The sequence below is a fragment of the Solenopsis invicta genome, chromosome 16, assembly GCF_016802725.1.
Source record: "Solenopsis invicta isolate M01_SB chromosome 16, UNIL_Sinv_3.0, whole genome shotgun sequence".
Classification (NCBI taxonomy): domain Eukaryota; kingdom Metazoa; phylum Arthropoda; class Insecta; order Hymenoptera; family Formicidae; genus Solenopsis; species Solenopsis invicta.
The window spans coordinates 8,149,085-8,161,942 of NC_052679.1; the positions used below are offsets into that span (position 1 = coordinate 8,149,085).

At 30.1% G+C, this 12,858-nt stretch overlaps 1 protein-coding gene across 1 annotated transcript; it reads left to right on the plus strand.

Annotated features, from left to right (window-relative positions):
- The first annotated feature begins 5,943 nt into the window (after positions 1–5,943).
- On the plus strand, positions 5,944–12,634 carry LOC105204728 (fatty-acid amide hydrolase 2-B). Its single transcript, XM_011173919.3, has 10 exons — positions 5,944–6,122; positions 6,771–6,943; positions 7,177–7,396; positions 7,577–7,794; positions 8,348–8,459; positions 8,692–8,990; positions 9,052–9,153; positions 9,980–10,147; positions 10,250–10,429; positions 10,576–12,634. The coding sequence occupies exons 2-10, from the start codon at positions 6,776–6,778 to the stop codon at positions 10,825–10,827; spliced, it is 1,719 nt and encodes a 572-aa protein (XP_011172221.2). The 5' UTR covers positions 5,944–6,122; positions 6,771–6,775; the 3' UTR covers positions 10,828–12,634.
- The last annotated feature ends 224 nt before the right edge of the window (positions 12,635–12,858 follow it).

The following is a 12,858-nucleotide window of genomic DNA, read 5'->3' on the forward strand; positions in this document are numbered from 1 at the left end:
ACCGGAACTCTTTGGAAGGCGCTTTGTTACGTTAAGAACTATTGGAAAAATATTTTTTGGTACATAGAACTCTCGAATAAAGACCAGCGTCTCACCCATATATGACAAAATACGTGTTTCGCGAGAGTTAACAATTTATTATTAACTAATAAATTATGCAATCGACCGGAACTTTTTGGAAGGCGCTTTGTTACGTTAAGAACTATTGGAAAAATATTTTTTGGTACACAGAACTCTCGAAAAAAGACCAGCGTCTCACCCATATATGACAAAATACGTGTTTCGCGAGAGTTAACAATTTATTATTAACTAATAAATTAGGCAATCGACCGGAACTCTTCGGAAGACTTTTAGATACATTCAGAACTGGAGGAGAAATATTTTTTTGTACACGGAACTCTATTATGTAATATTATAAAATAAATGTTTTATAATTTTTTTTTTTTTTTTATTATATAAACTATGTTAAACGCTAGAACTCTTTCTAGAACTCATCTAGAACTATAGATCTTTTAAAATCCTACAAGAATTGGGTCTGGAAAATGACGCAGGACAAACTGAGACGCTGCGTGAACCTGGCGTCTCACTTTGTCCTATACGTTTTTTTCGCTTTAAAGGCCAGAATTATTTGTTTTATCTATCAGGAACTATAGAACTATTGTAAATAAAGAACTCTCAACATTTTGTGAGTTTCCACGAAATGATACGCCAGCTTCACACACACCTCTAGATGTCATGTTGGATTAAGATTAGGTAAAAAAGATATAAATTAAGGTTTTCAACATAAAGGGTATTACTAGGACGTACATTAATGTCTATACTTTAATTGACGAAAAGAATTTTGAAATCTGTAAATGCAATTAGAAGAATTTTGTCTGCAAAAATTAATCGTGTTTAGTTGGTAAAAAGGGCATTCCTTTAACTTATAGTTACTTTTAAAACACATAAACTTTGACCTTTTTTCTAAAATAAAAATTTATCTATGTAAAAAAATTTTAAAAGAAAAAATACATGTATTGCATAATGCTGTATAATATTAGTATACATAATAATATATTATTCAATATTTTAAATCCGACGAGCATATGCGGCGCGCAGTGTGCATAAGCCGGAGGATGTAAAAATTATTATTCAACGCTATCGTTGTGATTGATATATGTATAGGTCATCTAATTTTTACGAAACAAATTATGTTTAACCATTTAAAAAATTGTATCATACGTTTAACTTGGTTGCTAGAATGTCAGAATTGTTTGGAGCAACGTTAGAATGCCAGAGTGTCTTATGTAATTATTTTAATCGCCGCAACATAAAGTTATTTTCTGATTTTTTTTCTAGCAAAATTTTTAAATGCTGCAGTAAAGTTGTTCTTTCCATATATGTTTGATTTATTTTTATCAGTTTAAAATTCAAACTTGTTTAAAAAAAGTACATTCTTATATAAAATACATTTTTTCCTTATTTCATGTAGGCATTTAATTTACAAAGAAAATATTAAATCTATTTGTTGACTTATATTGTAATTATTTTGTAATTTAGTGTAATCTAAAATATGTGAGAAAAACAGTAATTATAAAGAATTATGACATTCTAATTTAAATAATACTTTTCATAATTCACTTTTGATTTGATCTTAACGCAACTTTTAACTATTCTTTGCTTATAAAACCTTTGACGTAATTCAATTAAGTTTATAGATCATTAACTTCAACTTAATTTAATTTCTAAAAAAAATATTAACTTAACTAATGTTAGTTATAACATTGAAATCAAACTATTTACTATTTTTTAGTGAATGATACACTGATTTCTATTTTAGAGAGTGATGATAATGATTAAAAAAAACAACAACGTATTTGATTATTGTTCTCGAATAGTAAAACGCGTGTCATTTATCATTAAGAGACACCAATCATTTTCGCTTCTACGTGACGGTACTGTATAAAGTAAACGTTGAATATCCGGAACGAATGTCTCAAAACACGATAAGATAAATATTATTGACTGAGGTGCTATTTTTCGCAATAAATTCTTTACAGTTTTTTAGGGGGGAAAGGGTTGATATAGATGCTAGTGAGCATCAAGTATTATTAAATTAATTTTAATTTAATAAAAGTGATATTACTAACTCTTATTCGATTATAACTGTGCTATATGACCGAAAGTAACGGCGCGCAGTTTGGTTGAATCTGAGAAAGTATATAAAATCACACAAATATATAAAAAGCACTAAGATCCAGCTACGTCCAGAGAAGGCCTTTTTGTTTAGATTTAAATATTATTAGATTTTTGTAGTTTCGATGGGTGTGACTTTGTCATAAATGTCCAAACTATCCAAGACCGAGGTTTGCGCTGAATGTTAGGTTTGTCGCCGATGATAAGGAAATCGCTTTACGGGCCACCCCGTGAGATAGGAATTGAATTGTTTGTGATGAACGTGGTCTTTTGTATAGAAAATTTTATTGCAAGAATGCCTCGGAGTGTGTACTTGACCAAAGAGCAAACCCAGGACGCGCCGGTCAATTTATACGATTGTTTAGTCATGCTTCTTTCTACAGAAAAAAAATATCGTATAAAGGAAAAAATCAGAGAATTTATTACCATGTTAAAACGTGCACTTCGCCGTGTCAGGTGTGAGAAAGCACTTACGGAAAATCGTACATTATTAAATTAACGTTTATTAAATTAACAATTAATTTTATTTATGATATTATTTCTAGCTTCCAGCTTATGCGCTTCAAGATCGATAAAATTGGACAAATATACGTTCAGCAGAGAAAGTAGAGCACTCGGTGATTCTTCAAGATAATCGATTTCTTACTTTTAGTTATTTTCGTTGGGTCTAAATGTAGAAACTAATTATAATTAATCACTGAACACTCACTAATTCAGGCGTGAGCTTTAATCGAAAATGACTAACAAATATTTGAGTCGATGGCTGTCGCGGTTAAAAAAAATGTCTTTCTATATTTGTTTTGAATAAACATTGATGTAGCTTTCCGAAAAGCGAGAATCTCTTCTCTCTTCTTCCGTATCTAAAGGTGCGACCGCCCACATGCTGCGAGTGTAACTATCCTATACAGCATACATAATTTATAAAAGATTTATAAAATCTTTATAATAGTTATTTGAGTATGCTATAAATATTTATAGCATACTCAAATAATATTTAAAATATTTTATACACATTTTTTCAATTTTAGATTGAAGACAGATTATAAATATTTATCATAAAACTAGCTGTGCCCTGCCATGCGTGGCTCACAGGGGAAATTCGGCAAATGTAAAATTCAAAACTTTTGTTATAGATTTAGAGTAGATGGACCTAATCATGAAACAATGTTTTTAGCTGCTGATATTCGGTTTTAGAGGTGTAGCATCCACCTGAATAAAATCGGTGTTTACTTTTTCAAACGAATATCGCCGATACAATGAGAAATACAAAAATTGTTTCCAGAAAAAGTTTTATGGGTTTGAAAACTCTTTATAATGGAATGATCAAATTTTTTAAAAATGTTAAATTTTTCAAAATACCTCCATCACTTATCCTTTTTCTATTATATAAATTGTTCTTGCAACTAAATTAAAGTTTATTTCACGTTATAAAGTTTATTTTAACCATATATAATAAAGTTGCGATCCATAAACGTGTTTTTGAAAAATAAACTGATTTGTGTGAACGTGTGAAAAAAAATTTTTTTTAAATTTTATTTAAAGCTTCTTTTATAGTATTATTTTTAATTACGGTATAAAATTACATTTACGAAATAACATAAAATTACAGTTTCTGGCACACAATCAACTTTTTTCTCTAAGATTTCGAAATTGATTTAAATATAGTTGGTATAAAAGTGGCTATTTATCAACACGGCCGAAAAAGTTTGAAAATCCAATTAATTACTGTTATTTTAAAGATAAAAAACGTATACCGAAATGCAGTATTTGTGGTAAAGTGTCTTTTATACGTTGTACATGGTGTAAAAATTACTTCTGTTTTGAACACTTCTTTGAACAATACCATTGTAACAATTATATAGAATAAATTTAATAATATCTCATATTTGTAAAAATAAAATATTAAGACAAAAACAATTTAAATAATAAAAAAAAGATTAGTGGTAGGGATATTTTGAAAAATTTAACATTTTTGAAAAATTTGATCATGCCATTATAAAGAGCTTTCAAAACCATAAAATTTTTGCTGAAAACATTTTTTTATATTTCTCATTTATATTTCTCATTTCGGCAATATTCTCTTAAAAACGTAAACACCAATTTTATTCAAGAGCATGCTGATGTATCCCTAAAAACGAATATCAGCAGGTAAAAAAAATTGTTTTGTGATTAAGTGACATTAGGTCCATCTAATCTAAACTACAAAGTTTCAGATTTTTTAAATTTTATACTTTCCGAACTCTCTTTTTTTGTGAGCCACAGCAACGTGTGGCAAGGTATAGCTAGTAGGTATATAAATCAACACGTGCGTATTCGAATGCAACGTTGTGTCAAAATTTCAAAGCATTCGTTGAAGAACTTTCGGAGATTTAAGATTTTGAACACACAAATATTTACATTTTTATTTATATAGATTGTAAAAATATTTATGTATAAAATATGTATAAAAGTTAATATAAATATTTAATTTTTCACTTACTAACTTTTTTCTTAATTTTACTTTAATAACGTGTTGAATAAAGTTTACATATTAATAACATGTTACAAACATGTACTGAACAAAAATTATGATTTCTCTTCTTCATGTATATAAAATGTATAGAATTTTATAAAATTGTGTATTTTTATAAAAATGTTATATAAAATGTTTTATAATATTCTTCAAAAATAAATAATAATAAATGTTTATGAATATTTAAATATTATGTGTTGCCAGATATAAGTGACGGTCAAAACTTTCCGACCAGTTTATTTTTGTTCCATCATTATTACAAATGAGGCAGTTAACAAACTATACTTCTTCTATGAGGAAATAAGGCACATCAAAACAACGTCAATGATGTAATATATATTGTTTATTAAAGTTATATGACTTTTTCATTTACAAAAAATCTAAATTTACGTGGACAAAAATTTATGGCTACTTTTTTGTCTGCGTTCAGATTCTTCACCCGGTGGGTGATCTCCCTAGTATTTATAGAATCTGAATGCACTCTTAAACATTGAGTGTGTCTAGTAAATAACGCTGAGAACAAAAATAGTAACATAAATATCTCAGATTCAGAATAAATTACATAATAAATAAAGATAAACAATAAAGATAATACGTAAATATTTCATTAAAAATATTTTTATCAGTATAATTAAAGTAGATGAAAATTAAATGCTAGTAGAATAGGACAAATCAATTTAAACGATATGAAAATAAATTCTTATTTTAACAAATTAGATAAAGATATATGTTGCGTATATCATCTATAATATGTACCTATATTTTATTAATATTAAAAAATATTTGATAATATTAAATATCTTTAACGTACTAATCTCAAATATAAATATTTATACAACGGATTTGTGAGATTGCAGACCAAGAACATTATCTACATTAATGGGATAAAAGATTAATATTTATTAGTCTGATTAGATAAATAATATAATGAACAAAATGTTTCACCTTTACTTTGTCATTAACATTTTTCTTTATTATATTATACATTTTAATTTTTATTTACTACGATATTTTAAATTAATCTTATTTTTGTGTCCCAAATTTGTTTTAAATATACGAGCTTTATCACAATTATATATAAATTTTCATTGCAATACATTTTGGAATGCACCTCTACGTCACCGACCCGTTTCACCCGGCTCAAGGACCCATGTGGTTTTTCTACTTTCTCTGGATAAACAAAGTGACAATGTGAATGATTCACCAGATATTTGGTAGGGGCACTCTAAAGATATCTGAACGCTTTTTAGATGCCTGGGTGTACCCGGGTGGGGAATCTGAACGCAGCCTGTAAAGGCCAACGAGCGCCGCATCAAATTTTTCGGAGCGTTCGCTTACTGCGCAGCAAAAGAGCTGCAAAATCAGACTTAAAATTTGTATCGACCAGAAAGGAAGAGGAGATTTTTGAAGGCCAATCTAGCAAGGAAAACTGAAGGTAAATTGAAAACTTATTTTTCTAAACTTTAATTAAAATTTTAAATGCGTTTTTCGCAAAACTACATTTTTCACATCGGGCGGACGCATAATTTTAACAGATCTTCATGAAAACAATTAAAATTTTCACTGTAGCTTCAGGATAACATTCCTCAGAGAAGTACGGGCGGATTTTTAACTTAATTGTAAACTTTTCTTTTATAAACAATTTTTCACGCCAATTTTTCTCCAAAAACAAAACTCTTTTTTAAAACTTGCACCATTTTTAGAAAAAAAAACCGAATTTTAAAATTTTTATTCGTAATTCTCTAGCTAATCATATCTAGATTTGAAAATATTTTGTTCCAGGTAAAAAATTGTAGGAGAAATCGGTCCGCCCGTGCGACGCTTTTCAAAAATGATGTTTGCGGTTATGGAGCACTAGCCCCGCCATTTTTGACATTAAAATTAAAAAAAAAATTTTTTTTATATGACTAGTAAAGCCCTTAACTTCAATGTGCTTGTTTCTTTTATATGTTAAAAAAAAAAATTCAAATTCAGTTTTTTTTCATGCTCTAAAGTGTCGTTACAACTTAACTGTTCGTGTAAAATAACGTAAAGCCCCGATGATTTACGCGACACATAAAATAAATGACTCATCACCTTACAGGCAAAATGCTGCTGAAAATACGTATATTGTTTAGTATCATAAACGTTATATATGCAATATTTTGTCGCATCTTATTGTTCATTTATAAGAAACCGTCATGTATACCTCCGATAACACATCCGATACACATGTGGAGTGCCACGACGCTCGCTAGAAAAATAAGACAGAAAGAGGTAAGGTTCACCTATATTTCTATGCCAATATTCTTCTGTGTGTATTTACAAGTTTCAAAGATGGTTTTTAATTTGTGCTTATAGGCACAAAATATGTCAATGTAATTATTACGACTCTATTACAAAATTTTACTTTATTTTAACAATTTACCATACTTTGTAACCCTCATAAATACAAATAATAATAACTTCACATAAATATAAATTTTATTTTTAACGTACTTAAAAAATAGATTACGAGCTACGAAGTAGTGGAAGCATATATTTCGCGCATTAAAGAAGTAAATCCTTTTTTAAACGCTACCGTTGATGAACGATTTTCCGATGCACTAATCGAGGCGAAAAGTTGTGACGAGCAATTAAAAAAAGGCGAATTTGATATTGAAACTTTAGAGAAATGTAAACCGCTGTACGGTGTTCCAATTACCATTAAGGAAAGTCTTGCTGTAAAAGGTATGAGTAATTTGTTGATGTTAATACTGCAATAATCGCATTTTTATATATTCTTAAAAAAACATATATAAGAAATGTAGACATAAATTATATTAACTATATTATAATAATTATGTTAAGTATACAATTGAAATATATTAGCTGGGGAATCTATGTAAACAAGTATTATTATGATTACAGGCTTGAGCCACACAGGTTGCACTTTGCCTCGTAAAGGAGTGAAGGCGGATCACGATGCAGTGGTTGTCGAAATGGTCCGGAATGCCGGTGCGATACCATTGTGCGTTACAAATACGCCGGAGTTGTGCCTTGCTTACGATAGCACGAATCTGTTGTACGGTCGCACCTGTAATCCTTATGACACTAGGTATTCACCCGGTGGATCGTCCGGTGGAGAGGTGATTCAAGTCTAATCATTAAACATTTGAGAATGATTAACTCTCCATGAAAAAAGTATTATTGTCTCTGCATATAAAATAAAAATGGTATGAATCGAAAGAATATAACGTAAAGTGTTACGGGAAAAGAAAACATATTACCTACTACATTATGGCACGCGTATGAATAAAAAATTATATAATAAATATTCTTATATAAAACATGCTATCTGTATAGATTATCGCGACTAGCAATTAGAGTTACTGATGTTTCGTCATCGGTGTAGATTACCCACGAAAATTACTTTCCAAGTGATAATTTTAGTCAGTGTAAAAGTTCCACATTTTTAAGTAGGCAAATCATATGTTGTCGTTTATTACTTATTTATTTACGACTTTCGTTTTTTTTTTCTCGGAAAGTGCACTACCACGAGACACTGCTACTTTGTAACAGATCTAATTTTAGTTGTAAGATACGTAGCTAGATTTTATATAATTTCTCTTTAAAATATGTAACAATCTGACACGCTCTAAATAAAAAAAAGAATAGTATTTAATTATATCTTTGTTTAAGGGTGCATTGCTCGGAGCAGGTGCTTCCGTAATGGGTATTGGTTCGGACATGGCTGGCTCTATAAGACTGCCGGCTTTTCTAAATGGCGTTTTCGGGCACAAACCCACGCCTGGTAAATTGATCTTTTTTTAATATATTAGTATTCTCCACCAGTTGTAATCCTTTGATGGTCTTAAATTCTTTAATTAAATCATAATAATTTCTTTTTTAATTTCTGCTTTAAAGTACACTACAAATATTAGAAAGTCTGCTAAAAAATATTTTACAAGTCCGCGGATAAAATTGCAAGTTAAAGAAATTTGTGTGATTATTATATTAATTCTCTCCCCTTTTGTGTTTTGCAGGAATTGTTTCGACTAACGGACACTTCCCATACACCGATAACGCATTCTTTCAAACGATCCTGACCATCGGTCCAATGACCAAATACGCCGAAGATCTCAGTCTGCTTATGAAAGTGATGACATCGAAATGCAATCACGATTTACGTCTAGATGCACCGGTGGATTTGAGGCAAATAAAGATCTATTATCGAGAAGGTTTGGACACGACGTTCGGCGTATTGCCAATGCCACTGAAAATTGTGGAATGCATTCAGCAAGCCGCTAATCATTTTGTTCGATACGATATTCCTGTGAAGAAGGTACGATATTTGTAGTGATGTATGCGCATTATTTAACGCACGCGTTAATTTGACATTGCAGTTACCGATAGAATGGCCAGTTACGATTCCCGAAATTACGTTAACTCAACTTTCGCAAGTAAAGGATAGGCCTCGATTGCTACTGGATGCGAACCATTCCAAGGTACAAGATATACAAAATTCTTTTTTTATGTTATAAAAATACACAAGATTTGATACGTTAAATAAAATTGATGATTGTTTCTGATATACATACGTTTTAAGATTGAGAAACAAAGATAGAGAAGGAAAATTTAATTAACTAGCTAAATTTTTGTACGGAAAAGTCATGTCACGTTAGTGCCCTTTCCCGATTGTGCTAAAAAATGGACGTACTTCACTGTATAATATTACGGTGTTGCAGCCGCGTATGCAGTCTTGAGTGCAATATCGTTTCAGAGGTGGAATGAATCATCTTATTAATGTTGCATCATTTTTATTATTAGAATACTGTTATGCATTCTTCATTCTATAATGTTATTATTAGAATACTCCCGTTTTTTTTGTCTTTGATGCTCTAATAATTATATCTATGCGAATCGTATATTTACATACAGGATGTACTATTTTAATCAACGCACTATATGTGCAAGGCCATCGAAGGCAAATTTACAATGATTGTTTACGTGTACGACCTCATAAATGGTACATACCAATAATATTATTTAAATTTGTCTAGAAAACGTTATTTTCTTTCATGTTGTATGTCACAAGTAAAAAGTAAATTTTATTGATTAGAATCGCATTCCAGAATAAACACGATGAAATTATACACAAACTTGTTATATGTGTGTGTGTTAGATATTTATCTAAATATAATATTTATATGTTTTCTTTAAATCTTGCAAAGTGAAAAATTATTGGAAAGTGCAAGTTTATTTTTGCTCGATGGTAAACAATACATGCTTCAATTTTGTGCAGTTAATTTTGATATCAATTTCCTGTTGAAGGAACAGGAAAAGCCAACCGTCGAATTGATGAAAGCTCTATTCGGTTTATCGCAATACACGAAGCAGATGCTTACCTTCGCTGTATCGTTTCAACCGAATTTTCCGTTCACGAAGTCAGAGATATCGTATTACTCGAAGCAGACAGACGAGCTTCGACAGAAACTACTGGTTAGTGTTCAGAAAATCTGAAACAATTACTACATCTATAGGAGTCAATTCGTTATTACTATTCTTTACGCTTGCCATTTTCTTCCTTCGTTTCTTCTACAGGATCTGTTGGGGGACGATGGAGTACTTATTTATCCAACCTTCCGAAAACAGTTTCTTCCGCAACTTCTGCTATGCGAATTATTATCCTTTTCGAGTTGTGCTTTATTCAATATTTTCGGCTGTCCCGCGACGCACGTTCCGATGGGATTGGATCATGAAGGGATGCCAGTAGGCGTTCAGGTAAATTTTAATTAACAAATTTAAGTAAATTATCAGAGTTAATTATCATACTCTCTGTCTACCTGTCGCGATATAAAAATTTAAAACTCTTGAATTAAAATCATTCAAAATAATCGATTGGTAACCGTATGTATAAAATCTTGCAGATCATAGCCGCGCCTTATCAAGACCGTCTCTGTCTGGCGGTTGCAAAAGAGCTGGAGATGACCTTTGGTGGATGGGTGCCACCATCGGTATCGATAGGCGTGTTTGAAGGCGTCGACGACGACAAAGACGATGACGACGACGACGACGACGGCGACGGCGACGGCGACGGCAACGACGACGACGACGGCGACGGCGACGGCGACGGCAACGACGACGACGACGACGGCGATGGCGGAGAGCAGCCAATGTGACGAGTGGGGACTGGGGAGCTCTTCCTGTCTCCTTCTTTCGCGAGGAATTTTTCCTTTTCGATCTATCTTCTTAATTCTGTCTTCAGCGTTCTCTTTCTTTCTTATAACACGTAGGAATAGGCGATGTTAAAAAAAAATAATTAGTATTCGAAAAATTGATTATAAAATACATCGCTTTTTCATAATAGATAAAATTTAAAAACATCGATAATAATCGATTTATTTTAATGTTTTTTGAATTTATCTTAATATCTATATGAATGGTCATTTCCAAAAAGATTGCAACACTTTTTTTGATAAGTTTCGAAACATAGCTTTGCTCATAAAGCGGATGAACGTAATTGGTTAGATCCGTAAGAATTAATTAGACTACATTCCGAAACTCATCAAAAAGTGTTGCAATCTTTTTGGAAATGACCGTACAATTTTAATATCTATATATGTACAATAAAAAAAAACAATTGTTTATTACATATTATATATTATTCGTTGTACATATCTTTTATAAACATTTTATAAACATAACGCATATTAATAGTGAATATAAAAACATATTGTGTATGTAAAACAGGGGGCCTATTCTCGAAAAAATATTGCATACGAAAATACTAGGGAACTCTATAATATATGTAACGTATACTATAATATTTTTGTATATTTTCGTATGCGATATTTTTCGCGAATAGGCCCCCAAAAGTACTCATACATATTAAATACGTACAAAATTTTAATTGTAACGTGGACAAATGCTCGTATCAGACTAAAGATTGAGATGGGATTGGAATTTAACTAATCCGAAGGAATTAAGATAACTAACCTCAAGTTTGATTAATTTTGTTTTAATTAAAATAGTCAAATTCCAATTCAATCGCAATCTTAATCTCTAGTCTGATTACTGTTAAACTCGCACGCAGAATGGAAAGACTAATTGGCAGTTGCATAACACCGACAATAAATCAAAATAGTAGAGACATAATATAAATAACGTTATGATAACACTGTCCCAAGAATATATTTTTATCGAAATTAAATAAATATATATTAAAATAAAATGTATTTTGTTTGCCTGGGGTTAAGAAGGTCAGACTTCTTTATCAAAAACTTCTTTAAATACATTATCTTATTTAAAAAATTACTATTTTCTTATTATTTGTACAATCCTTTATATTTTCTACATTCTATTTATGTAGAAAATATAAATCCAAGGAGAATAGGAAAGTCAAAGTAATTTGATGTCAAATTGATCAAATTTACATATTTTAGTCATGATTTAACAAAAAATGATGTAAATTAGATCAATTTGACATCAAATTAACATTATTTTGACTTTTCTGTTTTCCTTAGAAAGAATTGTACAAAGAATAAAAACATAGTAATTTTTTATATAAGATAATGCATTTAGAGAAGTCTTTAAGAAAAAGGTTTGACTTTCTTTTAACAAAAATGTAATGAATATTTTTTCATAGTTTTTAATATTATACATGTCGATATAATTAAATTTTAAATTAAAAATTCTATTGAAAATATATTAGTATTTAATGTAAACGAAAAATAAGATTTTGCTATTTTTAGCTGTTTTGTACCGTTACATTTTATTAACTAATATTATTAACATTATCAGAAAGACGAGTTCCATATTGCAATAGCTTCGAATAAATTGTATCCGCGCGTCTTGAGCGTCATATTTTAACTTCCGTGTAAATCAAGTGTAATCATGCAAAGTGTTACACGGCCTGATTTACACCAAAGTTGAACATATATGTACAAATGTAAGTGGATATAATAAATAGGGAAAGAGAAAACAAAACTTATTTGTTTATAGTATTTAATGTTATTTACAAAAAATATAAATGTTTTATATTAAATACATTTTAATATATATTATACTTGTATAAAATATAGTTCAAAACAAAATTCAATGTACATCAGGTACATATACATATGGTATACGTAAATAATAAATTCATTTGAATCATTCATTTTCTAGAAAATGAAAAAAAAGTACAATAAAGTGAAATAGAAGGAGACGAT